This window comes from Ammodytes marinus (assembly GCF_949987685.1).
Source record: "Ammodytes marinus genome assembly, chromosome: 5".
Lineage (NCBI taxonomy): Eukaryota > Metazoa > Chordata > Actinopteri > Uranoscopiformes > Ammodytidae > Ammodytes > Ammodytes marinus.
In genome coordinates this window covers 15,449,586-15,473,498 of record NC_137234.1, presented here as the reverse complement: position 1 = coordinate 15,473,498, position 23,913 = coordinate 15,449,586, and the positions used below count along the sequence as shown (strand labels likewise).

The window sequence follows — 23,913 nt, the reverse complement described above, 5'->3', positions numbered from 1 at the left end:
ATTTGGTGCTGCGCCCCTGCACACACACACTGAGTCTGGTCACACGTACAGATATGAAAGAAAAGGAGAATAATGCCTTACAAACCCTGATACGGACTGTCATCATTATTTTGGGAGGGAAAGAGCATTACTTTTTGCTATCAGAACCATCTAAAAATTGCATTAACACAAAGAGAGCATTTGTAGAATACATATATCTACATGCACTGTTCTCTCAGTGAGGTAACAGAATATTCATAATACAATAGGACACACATACATGACTGTCATTTGTCATTTGTGTGTGTGAGCGCGTTCTATCCCTTTTACCTTGGCAGCGCTCTTCAGCTGATACATGGATGGGTCGTCGGCTGGCTTGCCGGCAGCACATTTGGTTGCGCCGATGAGTTCGGCCAGAGCCTTGGCCACATCCCGCACTGCGTTTATAAGAACCACCTGAAGGAGACAGAGCCGGTTATCAACAATAGGGCACAATGGTCTGAGTACAGCTTTATCAGCAGGCACCCTGGGGAGGGGATTTACTGTAACACCGTAGCCCTTATCACTCCCACCTTGTCATGATACTTCAGACTTAGTGAAGGGGTAGAGAGATAGAGGCCAACACAGCAGGACCAGAGAGAGGAGACACAATGTGTATCAGATGAAAACTACAATCTCAAAACGCTGGGAGTCCAGAAAGATAGAAGACATTTATTTTAAGATGACTAGTATAACAGAATGGATAATGGGTTATAATAGTCTGTTAAAGCTCTGTTAAAGCAGCCAAATTAAAAAGCAATAACAGAGCTTTGTGAGGGAAAAAAAAAGAAACGTGACTACATATGGTTAAAGGGGCTCCGTGGAACTTTCAGTTTGTGTTCATTTTTGCACCCCCTTTTGGACGAAAAAGGATAGTGTTTTTAACACGCCGGCTGCAGTTCCTGGGTGAGCGTACCCATTACAAAGGGTAAATTACATGTAATTTCATTCAAAATCGTCGGAGGAAAAATCAAACCGTTTCAGAAATATTGAAAAGTTCCTCGTAGCACCTTTAACGAATCCATGGTTTTATCGGACATTGTTAAGGGTGAATGTGTTGTAGTTTTTGCCTCACCTGTGTCTCAGGGTCTTCAGAGCCCATGCTGGTGGCTCCCATCTTGACCACCTCTGTGAGCTGGGTGATGGTCTTGGCTGAGGACTGGGCGGCCTGTGCCAGTCTATCCTGGCTGGAAGCGGCCCCTGCAACCAGCAGCTTAGTGTCCTCCACCAGCGCCTTGGCTGTCTTCAAGATGCTCTCCCTATAGAGAGGGATAGAGGGACACATTTAGTCACAATCTGCTCCAAAGACACACTCATAGTACCAGCAATATGAAAGGAAGCTGCTGCTGCTGCTGCTTCTCGTAAACAGATTTGTGTTTGGTAAGGACAGCTTTTGATTAGATAGTCATTATGTGAAATGCTTCCGAATAGTCGGCTTCATTGGCAAAAACTGCACTTCTCCTGAGTGAGTCATCAGAAGAGAAATGGAGCTGTTATGTGGTGTTGCGGCTGTAAAAAACAAACCTAGCAGCAACTGAAATCAAAGTGATATTACCCTTGTGTGCTCAGGAAAAATATTAATCTATTAATCTATTGCCCATTTTAACGTCGTCAATCTCAGCTCTTTTTTTTGTGGATTGGAGTTTTTTTGAGATCATGTCTTTGTCTGCCTGTTCTGTTTATTTGTGGCAACTAGGCTAATGCACCTGTGGTCAGCGAAAGACTCTTCATCCTCAGGGCTCAGTGTTCCAGCTGAGGCGAACATGATGGTGGTGTCCAGGTCAGCGATGATGCCCGACACTGCACTGGCTGCTGTGATACAGGCCTGGGTGCCTTTGTTCCCCGCCTGCAGTGCAGACAGTACCAAGGACACCTGGAACATGTGAAGCATATAGCATTATAATGCAGGAAAAAGATCCTTCAGACGTGCTTGTTTTTACAGGTGTTAAAATAGCCCCCGGTGCCTGAATTTATACATTGTGCATGTTTAATGATCAAGCTTTTTCCTATTTATAGAATGTCGGCGAAGTCTGTATGTTCAAGGTGACTGAGGTTGCAAAGGTTTAGAGTAACATTTTTTGGGGATAAACTTCATTAAAGGAGATGGTAAAAAAAAAAGCATAAAAACTTTTGAAGCATGAATCATACAGGCAGCGACACAACCACATTAAGTCAATGAGCCAGACTATGCAAATCACATATCTCCCCTGAATACCGCTGTCTGCCCGAACCTCATAAACAAATGGAATGCCCTGAGAGGAACATTTCAATGGAGGCCCAGGCACCACATATCAGCAGGCGTGAGACCCTCAAATTATTCAAGTTTGATATGGGCCCTGAATCAAATTACAGCCTCAGAGTGGAGAGAAATTCTAATTTGTGAGCTGCTGCCAGCGTCGCAGCGGGGAGATATTAGTATTATTATTAACTGCACAGTGTGAGGGTGGTCAGGAAAGCATGCTCTCATGACCTGCAAGACTGCTACAACAATATAGCAAAGCACCAGTTATTACCACTTAAAAAATGACACCTTTATTCTTCTGAGTTGAACATTAAGTCAAACTCAAGCTCAACCTTAAAAAAAAGAATTAATAATATTCAAATCATACCTGTCAGCATCAGTATTTTTTCCCACCTAAAACTGCCCCTTCTTAACTCCTGCAATTGCACCCATTTAAATGTTCTCTATCACTTAATTTACATAAGTATAAATATACGGCAGCTGTACTGAGCGATGCATGATAGATACTTTTCATAAAAATGCTAATGCTTGGTGGACACTCGATGATTCCACCCTTCTAAACAGCAGAGATGGCAAATTATGTCAGCAAAAATGGGTTTCTTAAAAAAAAAAAAAAAAAAAAAAAAAAAAATCAAGATGTATGTTAAAGTTAAAGAAGCCTCATGCCACCAGTTTGTGACCACATTGCTTACCTTCTCTGTGACCGCACGGGCACACTCAATGAGCTCCCTCTTGGAGAAGCTGTCAGTGGGGCTGAGTTGTAGCGCTCCAGCCTTCTGCACCAGGTAGATACAGCCATGGCCCAGCTCTTGCACCCGCGACTTGATCTGGTAACTAACCTGAAAGCATAAAAGCACGTATCGACTTACCAACGCATCCATCTTCCAATTTGTGTCAATGTACAACGGTACAATCATGTCATAAACCGACACTGTCACTTATTGCGCAGGTGGGCGAAAATGATTTCAAGCACCCTTAGGGGAGGTAATGCTGGCACTACACCTTTAATTTACAGACGGTATGATTCACGGGGTGGGGGGCGGTACTCCATTATAAGCATCACTATAGGCTTTTTAGACTTGTAGAGGCACAATGTCGCTATGGTAACCAGCAGGGGTTTCTAGCAGCCTGTTATTTACAAGATATTGATAAGAGCTGTGTGCTTATTAGTGCAATGTTTCCATATGCTGCTGCCCTCTGGAGTCTGCAGAGAAAAGCTTTAAGAAAAAAGACTATGTGGGGGCCTTAAGAGCGATGGATTCTGTAAGGGTGTATATCTCTGTTTGATCTCACACTGTCCAGAGCAGCCTCCGGTAAAAGGGGTGTCATGTTAAAGAACATCAAACGTCTACTGAAATCAGCGTATGTGAGGGAATATACTGTATATCCCAAAGCATTTTCAGTGTAAAGATTCAACCTTTTATCTGATAGTTCAGTTTGACATTTCAGGGGCACTATTGGAACAAAAAAAAAAAATACTTTGTCATGTGTTGAATATTTCATCACAGTACATGTCATTCTCAGAAACATATAGCATAGGACAGAGAGACAGAGAGAGAGCGTGGCCTCTCACCTCCTCCGGCTCTGCGGTGGCTGCAGCCAGGCGTCCTTGGTGCGCTAGCTGTCCATAGTCCACCGTCACCTGAGAGGCAAGGCCACCCAGCTCTTCAGGGCAGGTTACAGACTTAGTCATCTGGCAAACAGAGAGTGAACATACATCATCACTAGAGAGGCTGATTAATGTTTCCGGAGCGCCTACTGACAAATATTGCCATTGCAGATTGGAAAAAATGTAATGGAAAGCACACACAGAGTCACAGAGTCAGCCCCATGGACTCCAGTGGTATGTGTGTGTGTACAGTCAGTGCGCTCACCATCTCCTGTGCAGTGATAGCGATGGCCTTGGAGAACTTCACCATGGTGGTCTGGTAGTCCACAAACGATCCCTCAGGCTCAGGAGGTGTTCCTTCATCCACCTGTTAAGATCAATGCTACAGTATTTATCTATTTATTTATTTGAGGGCTTACTACTCACATTCATCATGTGTGATGTAATAGATCAATGTTAAGATGATTGATCACCTGCCAATAAGTCTTGATTTGTTGTTCAAGCAGGTGTTAAAAATGCCCAGCCGTTAAAAGGTCATTAATCACTGTTGTGTCTCAATGCTATTGTGGCCTAATTCTAAAAAAGATACATTGTTGTAGGGATTCAAATTATCCAAATGTATGGTGATTCATTTAAGAGGGCACTACAAAGATAAATGAAGCTGTACTGCTGACAATGCCAATATTCGATGCACACCATTTGGCCATTAGGCAGTTCTTTCTGCAGTGCAACCTGTTCATTGATGTATAATTACATAACAATTAAAAACCCATTAGGAAAACATACATTATAAACCTTTTTTATGTATGCATTCTTGTGAAGTGTTCAACACTATATATGCTAATAGCTCTTTAATGCAGGTTGCCATATTATGTTCAAGTTGAGGGTAGAAAAATAAAAAAAAACACAGAAGATATATAAAATGAATGGATAAAATCTGAGCCATGCGTACATGTCTGATAATTTGCAAATCCCTGTCAAGTTACTAACCGCCGTGTCAACACATCGATATGTCGCCAGCAAGCCAGATAAATGACGGCTAACATCACCAGTGGGCAATGGATTGAAAAAACTTGTCATCTACTGGGCTAATGAGACACACTTTGTACTCCCACTGTGGAATTACTCTTTAGGAGGTGGGCACTCATCTTGACTTCCTTCAAATAAGATAAGAATAAGTGTCATCCCTGAAATCCATTTACGCCACCTGAGCAAGACCTCATACGAGATGGCATAACACGCACATGCACACGCGCGCACACTTCTTCAGTTGTCCGTCGATTTCGACGATGACGTCACATTTATGCCCTTGAGGATGAAGAATTAAAAGAATCAAAAAGTCCATGGCTCTTGGCTACTTCCGATGGGTTTGTCTGTGGCTGTGCAGTCCTATTCGTGATCCGCAAATTCGGTTACATACATCACAGCAGAATTCCCCTTGCATAGCGGGTGGTTGATGACGTAGTTCCCGCTTTGCAGCTGCTTTGTTTTTTAATTGAGTTGCGTAGGTTACAGAGCCTTTGTGACAGGATACACTCCATTGATGTCGGTCAGAGGCCAATGTCTCCAGCACTAGTGGGTGGATGCCACACAACTTAAGAGAAGTTTTCAAGTGATCTTTGTATCTCTTGCGCTGACCTCCTGCTGACCTACTGCTGTCTGGGATCTCTCCGTATAGGACCTTTCGGGGTAGCCTATCCTGAGGCATGCGGATTACATGACCTGCCCACCGCAGCTGTTTTTGGAAGAGCAAGACTTCCAGGGGCTCGATGTTAGCGCGTTCATAAAGTTCAGTTTTTGGGATCCTGTGCCACCACTTCAGTCCCAGTATTAGCTGAAGGCAGCCTGTATGGAATGATTCCAGTTTACTGACTTCACACGCGCGCACACACACACACACACACACACACGTGCACACACACCCTTTACTCACCCTGCCCATGGACTCAGCGATGGACTCCACCATGCCTCCGACCATGCCCACTTCACTTGCTGCCTCATTCAGAGTCACCATGATGTCGTCCACAGCCTCCTTCATCAGCTGGGCTGCTTCAGAGATGGCATCGTGGGTGTGGCACGCCTGGGGGACACAGTCAAGCTGATTTAACGTTTATGTGACACCTTCTCGGCCTTGCCAGCAGGGACATTTATCAGCTTGATAAAAGCTCCAGAGTGCTACAGATGGTGAGTACACTTCACCAGGGCTCGATTAATGCTGCTGTAAAAAGGCTAAGGACTTTTTTCCAGCCTATTATTATTATTTTTTTTAAGATGCTTTATTAGATAGTTTTGGAGAGACAGAGGTGAAATGGGGCAGAGAGGGAAATGACATGCAGAGAACGACCACGGGCCGGATTCTAACCTGTGGGTCTGCTGTTTCTGAGGACTGAGCCCCTACGGGTAGGGGCTCAAACCACTACATTAGGAGCGCCCCTTTCTAACCAGCCTATTTTCTAATGAGTCAAACAGGTGATAGGTCAAGGTATAGGCTAAACACACTGTAGCTACATGTAACTACAGCTTAGTACCTTTGGGTTTCCGCCGCCTTCCTTGGCAGCATAGAGCATCTGTAGGGCAGACTCGGACAGTGTTTTGGTCTGGTCCAGGATGGTCATCTGCTGCTGGTGGTCGTGCAGCTTAGAGGCCAGGCCCACGGACGCCACAATGAGGGGATCGAAGTAACTGGCCAGCTGGGTCACCTGGGAGAATGAGAGGAAGAAATAAGAAAAGCTGTCTGAGGAAAGATTAAGATAGGAAACAGACAGAATGTTTTTTATTCTTCTTCTTTCTAAACCCCAAAGCGGTGATAAGGGGATATATGTTTCCGACCAGCACCTTGTGTCCTAGTTGGGCAGCTTCGCCTCGGGCCGTGGTGGAGACAGGATCAATCAGATGGCCAATCTCCTGCACAGAGGACGTCAGCTGGTCCTGGAGCGCCTGGTGAATTTATGGCAAAGGGAATTACGGTATAAAGTCAGACAACAGAAAAGACTACAGATCCCATTATGTTACTTCCTCTCCCGACAAGATAGAGCTGATGGGGTACTACTACTACTACTACTACTCGCACTCACTTCCATTGAGATATCATCTCTGCAGGGCAAACTCTGCCCGACTGCAGCCAGAGAAGCTTGCTCAATGTCCCGGATACACTTATTGATGTTATCGATGGAGTAATCACACTCCCTCTGTCCCGGTGCCTTGTCCCTATAGCATCAGAAATGTTGTAAAAAAAAAAAGACACATAATGTTTAAAAACATTATGAAATTATTGTGCAAAAAATATAAAATAATTTTTTTAAGTACAAGACAAAATGAAACTACGCCACTTTCACATCTGTATACTTAATATAAAGCTCTAGCCTGCAGGTGATTAGCTTAGCTTAGCATAGCATACAGACTGGAAGCAGGGGGAAACAGTAAGGCTTCCTCCATCCAAAAGGTAAAAAAAAAAAACACCATTTGACCTGAGGAAGATTAGACAGATAGATAAGTGTGCGGCTACTACATTTGATAATATGTGTTGCAGATTCACCGCGGGCCGCGGCTCATTGTCTCATCACTGCTCTATAACGTTCACTAATCTATTACAAGGCAGGATGGAATCGCGGCAGATACAAAAAACTAATGTGGCAATTGTATTGCTTTGCTGAACACACACACACACACACACACACACACACACACACACACACACACACACACACACACACACACACACACACACACACACACACACACACACACACACACACACACACACACACACACACACACACACACACACACACACACACACACACACACACACACACACACACACACACACACACACACACACACACACCACGAAATAAGCCCTGTGGTTCCAGAAGCATTTTCTCCCCCCCACCCACACAAAGCGTTATCAGCCCTGGATTCAGGGGTAAATCCTGCGGAGACAGATGTGGCAGCAGGTGGGATTACTACCAACCTGATGGAGGTGATGAGGCTCTTGATGGAGTCAGAAACCGTTCGAGAGTGTCCGGCTAGTATGGACCAGGTGGGAGGATCTTTGGGGTTGAGGACCAGCGAGCGGGCCGTCTCTAAAAGGTACGAGGAGCTATCCAGCATGGAGCGGGCTGAACGCACAATAGGCTCCTGGGCTGCCGAGCCCTGTGGGAATTGAAAATAAAAAATAAAAGAAAGAACATGAAAATAAAAATAAATTGCAGGTGAAATAACAGGTAACAGCCTGAGAGGCAGAGAGCTACAGCCACATTGGTATGACAGAGTTGTTAAAATCCCTCGACTAATTTGGGAGAGATCAAAAGGTGCAATCATAGGGAGGGGATGAGATTAGAAACTACGGCTTTACCCGAACATGCGGGGAAGAAACACCTTCAGTCTTTATGATCCCAACCAAAGCCTCCCTCGACAATTAGATTAACAAACTAGAAGATTAGAGCAGCTGTGCAGAGAGAGAGAGAGTCCCCGTTTAAACACTGACCTCCGAAAGATTACAGCCATAAAGCTTTTTAGAGGACTGTGTGAGAACTGATTGAAAAATAAAAATCCATCTTCATACTTTTTTTTTCATTAAAAGAAAAAGGAAAATTGGACCTCAATCCAATTCCCACCCACGTTTGCTCGCTGTACAAACCTTTCTGTGTCAGCTCATGTGAAAGTGCCGGTAACTATTTGAGTGCAGAAGTTAAAAACATATTCATCAAAAATCTCTGTCGAGAGCGGCTTGAACGAGATCCTCTGTGCGATAACTGGAAAGTAATTACTAATTGGATGAGAACAGAGGACACCGATAAAAGATTGACGTTCAATTTATTTTTCATTCGGCTAAATCATAAGGAATTGTGGATGCAAAATACGCTCTTTTAATGGGGGCATTTCACACAAGCATCAAAATGGATGATTACCTCGTTGCTGATCTGAGCTGGGATACTAGCAAACTCCGGGTTGTTGGCAAAGGCTGACAGGTTCTCTACGGCTTCGAGGAGTGGCGTCGTGGCAACACGACATCTGGTTCTGTTATCGTCCGAAAAATCCCCATCTAAGGCCTGAAAGAGATGACAACCACACACGTATAATTCTCCATTTTCTCCTTATTTCTGTAGATATACACACACACATTTACAGCTTCTCACGTGGCGATAATAATTCTGTAAACAAGTTATTATCACTCAACGTTTTGATCGGTTGGGGAGTTGACCTTGATGGTTTTGACAAGGTTGGCCGTGGTGTTGGCCACCTCTTTGGCTGACTGGACAAACTGTCTCCTGGCCACGGGGTTGGAGGTTTTGGAAGAAGCCATTCGGCAGGCGTTGCACAGAGCCGAGGTGTGCTTGGCCACGATCGTTGCTGCAGACAAGACCTGACAGAAAAAGAAAGAAATGCAAACAAATAGGAAGCAGCAGTTGTTAAAAAGAAATGAGGTATTCCACTGAAGTGTGTAGAGTGAATTATTTACGACAAGTCAGGTCGTCTACAAACTTAATGAGCCATTTCATTCAAGTCACAAGATATCTGTGTACACTGCTGTATCAAATGCATTCCCATATGACGGGGGGAATCTTCTCAAGGCCCAGTTTATCGGTTTCTTACCTGTGAAGGACTACTGGCTGGGTCTACTAAGTTTTGACAAGCCATCTGTATAGCCTGATGGGCCTTTGCAAACTGGATGGGATCCACCAGCCCTTCGTGGCCCGACTGGCTATTGGGATCAGACACACCTACGAGATAAGAGGCCTACAGGAAAGAAAACAACAACAAAAGCAGGATTATATGAATGTATAAATTTGCCAGTAAACAGGGTCTTTTTATTGCCCTTTAAAATCAGATCACAATTGAGCTAACCCTCTTCATTCATGAATGGATTCCAACTTGTCAAGATGTATTATTTAGAGGCCTGTAACAACCTTGAAATATATGCAACGATTATTCTTTTCCCAAATTGAAATGTAACATGATTAAAAATAGAGTGCCGAAGACATAAAACAAAAGCTGATATGGGAGCAGAAGGATAGTTACACAGAGTGAGTTGGTACCATGCATGCTGTGTTCTTACCTGTCCCCCGGCCTCTGTCAGCCCACACAGTGCTTTGGAGGCCACGCCCACGCTCTCCCCGAAGGCTAGCACATCGCCCGTCTTACAATGCTGAGAAATGCCCGCCATCGACTCTCCTAGGACCTGGTGTGTGTGGAATCGGAGAAAAAAATAAACGGTACGTATTTACAGCTTTGGCCGCCTCATACGTCAAATGTCTCTGACGGTTAGTGTTCCTACACTTCCCGCAATTATGTTGACAGCCCGTGTACCTTTGAATTCTCCATGACGCTCTCGATGCAGTCAAAGTAGGAGAGCTCATTGACAGGCTCGTTGGGATTATCCAGGAGCCCTCTGACAGCCTGTACACAGACAAATAGGACGATAACGTACTACAAACTACCACAGACACACAGCTGAGCACGATTGCAATGCCATGCTTTTACATTTCTATCAGCTGCTTAATTTAGCATAGTGCCTTGATAAATCATCACAGCCTTACTGCCAATTTCAGTTACTTTAGTATAAGAGAATGTAGGCTTCAGTATGGATTTCTTTAAAAAGTGTCACTCATGCAGTATCTGTAGTTTTGAATGCCCGTCTATAATGAATGGCTTCATGGGAGTGTGTGTGTGTGTGTGTGTGTGTGTGTGTGTGTGGTACAGGGTGTGTGTGTGAGGACGGCTACCTCCAGCTCCCTCAAGGCGTTGTCACATTCCTTTTGTCCTGCTGCTTGCTGGGTACAGAGCGTGATTAGCTGGTTAATGCTCTCTGTCACTGCCCTGAAACACACACACACAGGCAGCCACACAGGCTTATTGTTAGCTCACACATGTGTCCTCTGCATGCACACACAGACAGAGCACAGCCTGGCTTTACTCAACACTTGCTCTCACATGCTCTCTTGGCTCCCCTATTCGAGCTGGTAAAATGCTAACGCAGTGCGGACTGGACTGATTGTCTTGAGTTTGCGTTCAAGCCTTCCTGAGCACAGACAGGCCCCTAGCCAAGGCTTCCATCTTCCTAATTAGACAGAGAGAGAAGTCAGTCAGGCCCAAAGCCCTGTGGGACCAGCTGTTTGGCTTCTCAATGGGAGGGCAGGACCACATGCTCGCTCTAGCAATGCTGAACTGACACACAGCTTAGGTGTGGCAGACAGACATTTTTTTTTTTTTACATTTAAGCATAAAATCTCGTCGTAACTTTCTACAGGCACGAATGGGGACCGGGATCCTGTAAGATATCTTTATCAAGGGAACACCAATTATGAGAATATCTGACACACATCATCAGGTGCCATCTGCATCTTAACGCACCTTGCTGCCACGGCTAGAAGATTCTTAGCATTGGCTGCGCCTGGATCCACTGACAGAGACTTGGCGGCGAGCAGCAGCTTACTGGATGCCATGGAGATGTTTTTCAGGTTACCAATGACTTGGATCTGGTCGTCTTTGCTCTGCACAGGCAAGGGAAGATTTTTTTTTTTTAAGATTGATTAAATGTAGTCAAAAATAACACAGTATGCACCGTATTGGTAATAGGATTCATGGATATTGTAAAAAAAAAAAAGAAAAAGAAATGGGGGTATTTAATGTGTTCCTACAACCTATATCCTGTTTCCTCACTCAGAAGGCCTCTTTGAGCCTGATTACAGCACGGTGTCATGCTACATCAACTCCAATCCACCGACGATGTTTCCAAGTTAATGAGCAAAATAACCAGAACAAGAACACCACAAGATCTCATTACATATGACTGTGTAAGTTCTCTTGAGGGCCAATCAGGTGCCTAATTGAATTAGAAGACACGTTATTTAACAAATGACTAAAATAGCTTAGGTGATAGTGAAAGTGACAAAAAAATATGAGCTTGGCCACTCAAGGCATTCAAGGCTTTAAGTTTTGTCTATGTCTCTTTGTATAAAATGCTGGTGGCATTGGATTAACTTTTGAACTGTTTGGATACAGTGTGTGGATGGGGGTGGGGGGAGGTGGGGTCTATGATGTTGAAACCTACTTGGGTGTGTCCTGCCATTTCTACGCCGGCATCCAGGAACTCATCAAAGTCATGGCTGAACTTGCCCGAGGCCGCGGCCAGCTGGCTGCTGCTTCCGCGGGAGGAGTGGACCACCTCGCCTGCAGAGTGGTTGAGCTCGGCCGCTGTGTGGTTCAGATCGGTCTGGGCCTCCTGGAAAAGCTTTCTGCAGATAGGCAGCTTCAAAGACAACACAAACACACACACACATCTACTTGGGCACACATAGGAAAAAAGTCTAAACCTGTCCAGTTATGGGGTGACATTTTTTATAATAATAATAATAATAATAATAATAATAATAATAATAATAATAATAATAATAATAATAATAATAATAATAATAATAATAATAATAATAATAATAATAATAATAATAGATACAATTTATACAGCGCTTTTTTGGAGGTCACTCAAAGACACTTTACCTCATACATATAGAAAAACATACATAAAAATGAAATATAAAGTTTGGAGTGGGGTCAGGTGTAGTGTGGGTGGAGTCAGGTGTCATATGCTTTCTTGAAGAGGGGAGTTTTGACTTGAATTTAGAATGAGTTCATTGAGTCTGAGTTGTATGTAATGTATGTGCTCGGAACTGATTTGTGTAAATGCTTTATACTGCGTAGCTAGCCACTAACGTGTGTAAATACAAATACTCTAAATACGACCCGATCCCAAAGTACAAGCCTGAACAGCACTCACAATGTCCACCAGTAGCTTCTTGCTGGCCTCTCCGATGCTCCTGAGGGCCATGTCAACATCCTTCTGGCCTGGCAGGCAATTCACACAATTGTTCAGGGAGTGCGACACGGCTTTGGCCACCTTAAAAACACAGCACAGCACTCTATCAATGGACCCTCCATTAGTCAGTAATCAAGTCTAAAGATGTGCTACACAATACATAAGTCCCAGGGCTATAAGGGGAAAAACATTTAGGAATGCAAATTGGGCTCGCCGCGGTGCACAGTAATCTGTGTCACTAATTCATGCTGCTGTCATAGATATATATGCCAAACAATATGTTTATCCCCTGAAGGGACTGCGGGAGAATGAGCAGTTTTACTGTGGCACTCCAGAGATAGAGAGAGAGAGAGAGAAAGAGAGAGAGAGAGAGAGAGAGAGAGAGAGAGAAAGAGAGAGAAAGAGAGAGAAAGAGAGAGGAATACCAGGCGTGAGGCAGAGCAGAGAGAAAATAGCAACGCTTAAAGGGGATGATTGTTATGGAAGGAAGAACATTTTCACACATCAGTAGAGGAGAGAGAGAGAGAGAGAGAGGGGGGCCTAAGAGGAACAATGTGATGATCGCTACATGAATATCAGCTCCTCTGGGGTATAAATATAATATTTGGGAGTGATGGGATGCGATACCTGTGCCAGTCTCTGTTGACTCTCGGCATCTCCAGGATGAACCAGGGCCTGGTGGGCTTCGTGGATGAGCATGGCCGAGCCCTCCATGACGTACTGGGCTGAATCCAGCATGGCAGCAGCAGCCTGGGGCTCCCTGGTGCTGGCTGCCACTCCTCTGGCCGCTTGAGCCAACGTCCTCAAAGCCTGGGCCGTCTCTCTGGCAGCCACACCTGCAAGAACAACAAGTCATATGTTGGAAAGACAGGAAGTAGCTTGTTATTGTTAGACTACTGTATATATTTGATCCATGTGTGTTTTTCTGTTTTTAATTTAATTTAATTATTCCATTGTTATGTGTTTTGGTTTAATTTGATTTATTTGTATCATTACTAGGGGATATACTACAGTATGTACAAATGTCAGTCGAACTATTGATTAGAATTCAACAATGCAATGTTATTTCGATCACGGGTACAAAAGGTAGAGAGAATATCATGAAGCAACCAAATAATATCAGTATAAGTAAAAAACAGTCATGATGCAGTCTGATGCAGGTGTTATATTCTTCACAAAAAGAGCTAATATGATGTTCACATTGTCCTGTGTTGAACACTGTTATGTAGGAAGAGTGGATAACCATGTTACTGCAGAATTGTAAACTGGCACTTCACTAAACACATTTATTTAAATTGTCATACAATCATTTCACAGCTGTCCTGATAAGCAATACAAACTGAGAGGTAATGTGTATTTCCTGTCATTACTATACTTTTAATAGCATTGTGCAAATCCGCTGGCATTGAGGCGAGCCGAGCCACACTTGAGTAAACAAAATGCTCCCATTGGTTAAATAAATGAGCTAATATAATAAATGTGGCCCCACATTGGAAAGTGCCCTTAACTTATTATACACACAGAGCAGAGAAGAAAAGCAGCAAATTGCATCAAATTGCATTAACCAGCCAAGTGGAGCCATTTGCAGATGGAATGTTAAATCTAGTGAAAATAAGATTAATGAGAAGCGAGCAGCACCCTGGGCCACAGCAAGAGAAGAACGCTGCCTGGAAGCGTTCATTGTTGGGAAACGCTATTCTCTATCTGTCTTCATCTCCCCTCCCTCGAGATTTCCCCCAATTGAGCCGCTATTGACGGCCAAACAGCCGTGCTGGATTCAAAGGGGCTTCGCTTTAAAGGCAACAGTGATGATAGCACAAATAATGGGAGTCATAATTTTTCCCTTGCCTGCTTTATCCTCACACATCCCACTTGGCACAGTTTAAAGAAATTGCTTTTTTCAATTAAATTCGAGTCAGCAATCCAGAATTTATTTGATATATTTTTTTTATCTATCTACTACTCTGGCAATGTGTTTCATCTAGAGACAGAAATAAATGATTAAACCTAACAGCTATACTTTAGGCCTCTGGGACCCGCTCTGTCTGTGCAGAAAAACACTTTTCTTACCTGTATAATGTTCATTGCCCTGTGCGGCACACGTCAGCAGCTGGGCCATGGAGGAGCCCACAGCCTTAGACGTACTTCCCAAATCCTGAGCGCACTTCTCCAGCTTTGTGCGCAGCAGAAAAAAAGACATAAGACTGTCATCACGTTTGTATTTCTTATGCTAGCTATTGACAGTATAGGGCTTCAATTAAAAAAGACTTGGCTATTATGTACTGACCGTTTCCCCAGGTAGAGGTTTGAGTTGGCTATCGATGACTGACATCTTGGCATCCTGAAGCTCACTCTTGAGTGTCTGTACAGTTTTGAGAGCTGAATCGATCTCCAGAGGACCACAGGCTTCGTGGGCCTTCAATCAGCACACACACACACACAGACACAAAGGCACACACACACACACAGAGACACAGACACAGACACACACACACACACACACACACACAAATGTTACTCAAGTGAACCCATCCATTATGCAGCACGCCACGGACAGGATGATGCCAGCCTATATGCTACGAGATCAAACAACTGGGCTCATACATAGGCAGTGCAGCATTACAACAAAATAACACACAACATTTCCCATAGATAGCAGTTATGTCAAAGATACCTTCTGGGTGGCAGTCCTGAGCTCAGCCAGGCAGGTAGCCAAGGTCTTGGCACACTGGCCCAGTTGCATAGCAGCCGCCTGCTCAGCCACCGTCGGAACCGCTGACTTTGCCGACGTCACCATCTTACTTCCGGGCTAAGAGAAGATGGTGACAGAAAAACAACCACACATTCATAAAAGTAACAGTTTTGGTGTGTTGAGTGAAGACACTATAGTTGTTATACTAATGTATGTGTCATGGAGAAAGGGTCTAACCTGTAAGAAGCTCTGGCTTGCCATAATGAGGGCGAGCTGGGCACCAAGCTCCTCGGGCTGGGCCTGGCTGCTCCTCATTCCCTGCACCAACTGGGGAATGCTGTCTGCTACTGCCTGCATGTAAACAACGTATGTTTCATATCAACATCATCGGGGGCCGCATAGTGAAAAGCACTGCCAATACTATGAAAGCGTGCATATTTCACAACAACATAACTCACGTGGATTGAGTTTTCCAGTACATTTATCTGACAGTATTTTCTAAACACATCAGTAGAAAGGAGCACACAATCATACCTTGCAGCTGTGTACTAGTTGTTGGTGTGAGACAGTGTTTTTGTTGGAGGCAGCAGCATTTTGGGCCGCTGCTATGGTCTGAGTGGCAGCAGCCGCCGCCTGCTTAGCAGCTATCTGTTCAGGAGATACAAATGGAAATCATTTAAGGTTTAAGTATGAGACCGGCATCTGGCTCAGTCACTATTGCTCCGTGCAGTATTACGCTGTCATGTTTTGGAACTCGGGCAGGGTTGTTCTCGTCAAACGGAGAGGGGGTAAACGAGCCAAAGGTTTTCGAACAAGAGAGGGTAAAATGGGTGGGATTGCACCGCCTAATCTTTATTTCATCAGCATTGCTTTTCCCTTTTGCTGAAGAACAGAGAAGAAAAAAAAAACGAAAGCACTAAAAATATACTGCTCTGCTCGCATTATGTCATAGAAAGAGGACCGGCTTTGAAGTGATGACAAGATTGAAAACAGAGGGAGAAGAAGAGAGACATTCCTTGTAGAGTGGATTCGGGAGGCGAGGAGGGAAAACAAGAAAGTGATATCATTGTACATTATATCATTGTTCAAAGAGAAAAAATACAAAAACAAGACTGAAGTATATGCAGCATTGATGTGATGGGTAGAAGTAGCATTATCTGCCTACAGTGCGGTGTACTCTGTATTATACTCTATAGTATAAGGATTAAGGGGGATTTACAGGGGATTAAATACAACTTTGATAATTGTGACACACACGCTTGCTGAATCATGACACTTCGGCTCACATGTTTCCCTTGATGGAGAGGCGACCATTAGCACCATCACTTTGGCCATCTGACGCAATGGAGGCTGTTAGTAGATACATGTCTGATAGCACTGGGTAATGCATAGTTTATGTGCCTAGTAGGAAATTGAACATTGGTCGCTCTGGAGCAGAGTACGGGCGAGTCATTAGGGGGCCAACTGATACCAAAGGGCTAAACACGGATCTTTACCACTCAACTAGTTCACTCACGCCACTAATGGGATGCATGGCTCACGGCTATACGAGGAGAGAGAAAAAAATAAGTCGAGGCAAATAGACTAAATGGGCCACAATGGTACAAATGTGTTTGCATGTGGGCCTGTTTCGTTTTTCCTAATGGCTAATCACTCTATCTTTCTCTCTAATTTATTTTCTACTACATTTGTAAGATGTTTATATATTCAGGGGTGATGTGCCATCTTTGCAGGTGAGGAGAAGCGAGTGGCAGAGTGGTGCTTTGAACAAGGTCAAAAGAAAGCATAGATTGAGACCTAGCCTACTAACACACCTCCAGCCTGTTGACCAGTTTCTTCTTGATGGCGTTCTGAGCTGCAGCGTTGGTGGCTACGCGTAGACCCTCGGCCGCCTCTCTGAGCCTCTGCTGCTGGTCCTCATTCTCCGGGTAGGCAGCTGCCCCCTGATGAGGACAAAAAGCACGCACACAATTAGTTTGAAATAACAAAACTTTGGTTCATATGTTAAACATGACTCTTTACGTCTAAACCCATATATATATATATATATATATATACATATATATATATATATTGTGGCGTGTAGAGACGGGAGTCGGAGGCGGAGTGTCAAAAGACGGAGCTAACTGCTTTAATGACATTAATACACTTGTCGAGTAACAACAACGGAGCAGACAGTAAACTCTTGATAGTCTCAAAACGCCAACAAGACAAAACAGGAAATTCCCCCAGTCATAACAGTTCCCCCGGAACCCCGGAACTTCAGTTCCATAGGTGAATTATGTAAGATCACTACACAAGCCCCCCCAGAATTCACCCATAGTCAAAGTCCCCGTGCCGGAAAGGCACGATGGCCCGGCCGCGACTAGAACGAGTGGCAGGGGCCGAAGAGGGGAGGGGCGTGGTGGGTGCGGCAGGACCAAGCCCAGGACTGGGCGGCAACGGCACCGACAAGGCGGCAGGGAGCCCAGCGGGGCGTGGCAACGGGGGGCGTCCACGGCGCGGAGCCTGGGCCAACTCCAACGGTCTGGAAATGTCCACGTGGGCAGGCTTGATCCTGTCGACAGAGACAGTCTCGGGCCTACCACCGACGTCCACGACCAGGCTCTTATCCCCGTGTTGCAAGACCCTAAACGGCCCGTCATAGGGGGGGCGCAACGGTCCACGGTGGGCGTCGTGGCGGATGAACACAAACTCCGCCGTGTGCAGATTGGGTGGCACCAGGGAAACGGGGGTGCAGTGATGCGAAGTGGGGACGGGTGCGAACTGCTTGGCGACCTCCAGCAGAGAGGACCGCTGCCTGGCCGCCGACCAGGGTGTTGTGGCGTTCGGAATGAAATCCCCTGGAACTCGCAGCACCTGACCGTAGACTAACTCGGCAGACGAGGACTGCAGGTCCTCCTTAGGCGCCGTCCGGAGCCCCAGCATCACCCAGGGAAGTTTGTCCAACCAGTTGCCGTCCGTCAAACTGGCACGCAAGGCCGCCTTCATGGAGCGATGGAACCGCTCGCACAAACCATTAGCCTGAGGATGGTATGCGGTAGTGCGATGCAGTTTAACCCCCAGATCCTTGGCAACCACATTCCAGATCTCCGAGGTAAACTGTGCACCCCGGTCGGAGGAGAGGTCCGAAGGTGTCCCAAAGCGCGCGACCCACGTGCCGATAAACGCACGGGCCACATCGGAAGACGATGTCGAGGTGAGTGGCACAGCTTCAGGCCAACGCGTCGTCCTGTCCACCATCGTGAGGAGGTGGGTGAAACCATGCGAAGGGGGGAGTGGCCCCACCAGGTCGATGTTGACATGGTCGAACCTCCTACCAGGGACGACGAACGGCTCCAACGGGGCCTTGGTGTGGCGGTGCACTTTTGCACGCTGACAGGACACACACGAGTCGACCCAGGCCCGTACGTCCTTCTTCAGTCCTTTCCAGACAAACTTCTGAGAGACCAGCCTCACGGACGCCCTCCTACCGGGATGGGACAGGCCGTGTATTGCCTCGAAAACAGCCCGCTGCCAGCCGGCAGGGACCAGTGGCCTGGGCAGGCCGGTGGAGAGGTCACACCATAACCTGACCCCTGAGTCGCCGATCGCCACTTTTTCCAGGCGCAGCCCGGTGTCCGAGTCTTTGAGGGACTGAAAACCGTGGTCCGTGGCCTGTTCCGCACTCATACGCGAGTAGTCGAGATCCAGCTGCACCGCGCCGACGATCACTCTGGAGAGGCAATCCGCGACCACGTTGGATTTGCCAGCGATGTGCCTGATGTCCGTGGTATACTCAGAGATGAATGACAGCTGGCGCTGTTGGCGGGCGGACCACGGCTCGGCTACCTTGGACATGGAGAACGTGAGGGGTTTGTGGTCCACAAAAACCGTAAACTGACGGCCCTCCAGGGCGAAGCGGAAATGACGGATTGCCAGCCAGACGCCGAGCAGCTCCCTGTCGAAAGTACTGTATTTGCGCTCCCGGGGTACCAGCTGGCGGCTGAAAAAGGCGAGCGGTTGCCAGGCGCCACCGTCCCACTGCTCTAACACCGCGCCAACCGCGTAGTCGGACGCGTCGGTTGTGAGGGCCACCTGAGCTCCGGGCAACGGGTGGACCAACAACGCGGCCCGGCTCAATGCAGTCTTAGTGTCCTCGAACGCTCTGTCCCCCTCTGCAGTCCAGTCGACGTCTTGGCCGGGCGCCTTGTCCTTGAGGGCCTCATACAGCGGGCGCATAGTGTGGGCCGCCCGGTGTATGAATCGGTGATAGAAGGTGACCATCCCCAGGAACTCCCGGAGCCCCCGGGCCGAACGTGGGCGGGGAAAGTTGGAAACAGCCTCCACCTTCGACGGAAGGGGGACGGCACCATCCCTGTTGATGAGGTGCCCGAGGAACTGGATGGACGGCACCCCAAAAACACACTTCGCCGGGTTAATGATCAAGCCGTGGCGGTCGAGCCTTGTGAAGAGGGCCCGGAGGTGTGTGAGGTGCTCCTCCTCCGAGGAACTGGCGACCAGGACATCGTCCAAGTAGACGAAGATGAAAGGCATGTCCCTCAGCGCCGAGTCCATCAGCCGCTGGAAGGACTGGGCCGCGTTTTTCAGGCCGAATGGCATCCTGAGGAACTCAAACAACCCAAACGGAGTGACCACAGCTGTCTTCGGGACATCCGCAGGGTGCACCGGAACCTGGTGGTAGCCCCGCACAAGGTCGACTTTGGAAAACAGGAGCTTCCCCGCCAGATGCACGGAGAAGTCCTGAATATGGGGCACTGGATAGCGGTCGGGCGTGGTGGCGTCATTCAGGCGGCGGTAGTCTCCACATGGGCGCCAGCCGCCATCCTGCTTCGGAACCATGTGGAGTGGCGAGGACCACGGACTGTCGGAACGGCGAATGATGCCCAGGCGCTCCATGTTGGCGAATTCAGCCTTAGCAACCGCCAGTCTCTCCGGAGCGAGCCGTCGGGCCCTGGCATGGACAGGGGGCCCTTTCGTCTCAATATGGTGCTCCACACCGTGTTTCGTCGACGTGGACGAGAAGGTTGGTTGCAGCAGGCTAGAGAACTCTCTGAGCAGCCGCTGGTACTTGTCACCCTCAGAGAGCGAGCTAGAAAGGCCGTCGTATGTCCCCTCATCGCAGACACATGCGAACGAGGAGAAGGTCAATGCGTCCACCAGGCGCTCGTTCTTGACATCAACCAGCAGCCCGTGTGCGCACAGAAAATCTGCGCCGAGGAGGGGGAAGGAGACGTCGGCTGTAACAAAATCCCATGTGAACCGTTGACCTCCAAAACATAAATCCACAGACTTCGTGCCATACGTTCGGATCGGGGTGTCGTTGGCAGATGTCAAGGGAGGGCCGTGCAACCCGCCGGCGGCGTCGTCCACCGTAGCCGGCACCACGCTCCTCTGTGCACCGGTGTCGCAAAGGAATTTACGCCTGGAGAGGGTGTCCACGATGAACAGCAGCCGGCCCTTTGTGCCTGCGCTCACGGCCACTACTGAGCGCAGGCCTTGGCGTTTCCCGCCGCGTTGAAAGTGCACGGAGAGCGGCACTTTTTTGCCTTGGCCCCGAAACGTGCATGGAAATAGCACAAGCCCGCAGCGGTAAGGCTGTCGGTGGACGCGTGTCCTCCGCCAAGGGGAGCGCTGCTGCCCGCACGAGTGTAACTGCGTGTCGGGGCCAGCACATCCGGGGCGAAACGCTGGGTGGCCAGAAAGAACCTGTCTGCCTCCTCTGCCAGAGCCCGTGGCTCCGTGATGGATGTATTCGCGAGCGCTGTCTGGACGTGTGGTGGCATGTGTCGCAGGAAGAGTTCGATGAAAAGGAAATTTGGTACCTCCGTGCCCAGCAGGTTTAACATCATTTCCATATGTTCGGAGGGTTTGCTGTCCCCCAGGCCTTGAATGGCAAGAAGACGCCGGGCTCTTTCCGATCTTGACAGTTCAAAGATTTTGAGGAGGTAAGCCTTGAGCCCTGCATATTTATTTTGGGCAGGAGGAGATGTAATAAAGCTTACTGCCCTGGCTGCAGTGGAGCTCTCCAGTGCTGAGACGACGTGGTAATAGCGTGTGGCATCATCCGTAATCCCACGGAGGGTGAACTGAGCCTCTGCCTGTGCGAACCACGTTGCCGCGGACGTCTCCCAGAACTTCGGCAGTTTGAGAACGATGGAAAGCGCCATGCTGTTGCGATCGATATTCAAATCAGTCTCGGAATCTTCAGCGGGACTGACGTCAGGGTCACCAATGTGGCGTGTAGAGACGGGAGTCGGAGGCGGAGTGTCAAAAGACGGAGCTAACTGCTTTAATGACATTAATACACTTGTCGAGTAACAACAACGGAGCAGACAGTAAACTCTTGATAGTCTCAAAACGCCAACAAGACAAAACAGGAAATTCCCCCAGTCATAACAGTTCCCCCGGAACCCCGGAACTTCAGTTCCATAGGTGAATTATGTAAGATCACTACAATATATACATATATATATATATATACATATATACATATATATATATATATATATACATATATATATATACATATATATATATATATATACATATATATATATATACATATATACATATATATATATATATACATATATATATATATATATATATATATATATATATACATATATATATATATATATTAGTGGTGGGCCGTTATCGACGTTAACGTGCTGCGTTAACGCCAGACTCTTATCGGCGATAAACAAAAATATCGCCGTTAATCTCTTATTCCACCTCCTGTTCGGCTCAGGGGAGATAATAATAGCCGGGGGCCGTTGTTGACACTTGAGGAGCCTTTATTCTCTCACACACCCGCCGCTCTCTCTCTCCATCACTTGCCCACGACACAATCGGGTATTGGAACGCAGGGTGGGTGTGTGTGTGTGTGGCCACCGGTCGCCACGTGACTATAAGTTTCCAAGTTTTAAACACTTCTATCTCTTCAACGTCACCGTACCCGAAATATCCCCTTAGCAGACGCTATATTTCATCGGGGGGAAAACTTTGTTTTGCGCCACAGTTCGGCCGTAATGCTGCTGCTGCACACACACACACAGACACAGACACAGGCGCACACACACACGCTGCATGTCAGAGAGGGGCGCTACCAAAAAGACGAGAGGAGCGGTTGGAGCAGTTGGAGCGTTTAGAGACACATGCGTGCACATTTATTTACATAAAATCGCAATCGCAGTCATTTGTGCAGTTATGTAAAATGTTTCACTAAGGAACATTACAGAAAAAGTAATGCACAGTGACTTTGATGAGTAACTTTAATCTGATTACTGGTTTGGAGATAGTAACGCGTTAGATTACTCGTTACTGAAAAAAGAGGTCCGATGCCGGTAACCCGTTACTAAGTAACATCTTGTTGAACACTATTTATTTTCATCACCAATTATCATAGTAGAACAGCTTCCTCAAGCAGATGAGCCCCTGGTCTGATGCGCCACCTGGCTTGAGAAACACGTTCTCAAAGACTTACTTTGAGTCATTATTTAGGAGCACACACATATTATGAATGAATTCAAATGAGCCATTTTAATCTAGATTAATCAAATATATACATATATATATATACATATATATATATATATACGTATATATATAATAATAATAATAATGGATTGGATTTATATAGCGCTTTATTTCTATGTGACTCAAAGCGCTTACAGGGTTCCAGGTTCCATTCATTCACACACAGTCATATATATATATATATATATCTGCACTTAGATATTTTTGTATCTGATTTAAACAGATCTCTTTGATTGTTTTGTCATTTAAATTCCTTTTTAATTACTGTCTTGTATTTGTTTTGATTTTCTTTGATCGTTTTGCATTGTTGATTTCTATTCCTTTTATTTATACATATTTTCTGTTTGTGTGTGTGCATTTGTGCGTGTGTTTTGAATTCTAATACGCAAATGTTTTTTGGGTGTGGTGTTCAATATAAGCCTCTACAGTGTTCTGCCGCACCCACACATGTACTTATAAGTTTTAGCACTACGTGTTTTTATATCGTTTGTATGTGAAATAAACTAAACTAAACTAAACTAAACACGTCAATGAACGGACACATATTTAGGTTGATCCAGTATATCCTGTATGCCATCAGACCTCAGTAGTTAGAAACATTGTACAGTATAGATGCAAAGAGGTATTTAGCACCGTCTGCAATTCTGACAGTTGCCAAGGAAACCGTCAGTGCCCGATTTCCCACATATCCTCTTTGATAATGGCAGCGATGTGGTGATTAATGTGTCACGGATCAAAAACATCTAACGTGCCATGAGCAGCACGCCTTCACTTTGCCTCAGTATTTCACACTGATGATATCCTCCCTCAACGCTATACCAGGGGGCTTATTAAGAGACAGTGATGCTGCACCATCTTTTATATTTCGGATGTGAAATGACGCTGCTTGCTAGTGCATACAGTAATGCCAAAATGTGTATTCTATCAAATGAAAAGCCATTCGGTTCAGTTCATCTTTTTTAGACGCTGCAATTGCCGTGACATTAGACATG

General features: G+C 46.2%; 1 protein-coding gene across 1 annotated transcript in view; it reads right to left on the bottom strand.

Moving 5' to 3' along the window:
• tln2b (talin 2b) overlaps window positions 1-23,913 on the bottom strand; it is a 58,761-nt gene that overhangs the window by 15,462 nt on the left and 19,386 nt on the right. Inside the window, exons 20-46 of the mRNA XM_080027969.1 lie at window positions 17,194-17,322; window positions 15,914-16,027; window positions 15,617-15,730; window positions 15,362-15,496; window positions 14,975-15,103; window positions 14,758-14,860; window positions 13,315-13,523; window positions 12,649-12,768; window positions 11,926-12,123; window positions 11,226-11,365; window positions 10,598-10,691; window positions 10,182-10,271; window positions 9,931-10,053; window positions 9,468-9,611; window positions 9,076-9,237; window positions 8,783-8,923; window positions 7,843-8,024; window positions 6,944-7,076; window positions 6,705-6,806; window positions 6,398-6,568; window positions 5,803-5,949; window positions 4,135-4,236; window positions 3,834-3,953; window positions 2,953-3,099; window positions 1,725-1,891; window positions 1,094-1,277; window positions 310-435 (exon numbers count right to left, since the gene is read on the bottom strand). Coding sequence (XP_079884095.1) covers window positions 310-435; window positions 1,094-1,277; window positions 1,725-1,891; window positions 2,953-3,099; window positions 3,834-3,953; window positions 4,135-4,236; window positions 5,803-5,949; window positions 6,398-6,568; window positions 6,705-6,806; window positions 6,944-7,076; window positions 7,843-8,024; window positions 8,783-8,923; window positions 9,076-9,237; window positions 9,468-9,611; window positions 9,931-10,053; window positions 10,182-10,271; window positions 10,598-10,691; window positions 11,226-11,365; window positions 11,926-12,123; window positions 12,649-12,768; window positions 13,315-13,523; window positions 14,758-14,860; window positions 14,975-15,103; window positions 15,362-15,496; window positions 15,617-15,730; window positions 15,914-16,027; window positions 17,194-17,322 — 3,726 coding nt within the window. The remainder of the gene's footprint in view (window positions 1-309; window positions 436-1,093; window positions 1,278-1,724; window positions 1,892-2,952; window positions 3,100-3,833; window positions 3,954-4,134; window positions 4,237-5,802; window positions 5,950-6,397; window positions 6,569-6,704; window positions 6,807-6,943; window positions 7,077-7,842; window positions 8,025-8,782; window positions 8,924-9,075; window positions 9,238-9,467; window positions 9,612-9,930; window positions 10,054-10,181; window positions 10,272-10,597; window positions 10,692-11,225; window positions 11,366-11,925; window positions 12,124-12,648; window positions 12,769-13,314; window positions 13,524-14,757; window positions 14,861-14,974; window positions 15,104-15,361; window positions 15,497-15,616; window positions 15,731-15,913; window positions 16,028-17,193; window positions 17,323-23,913) is intronic.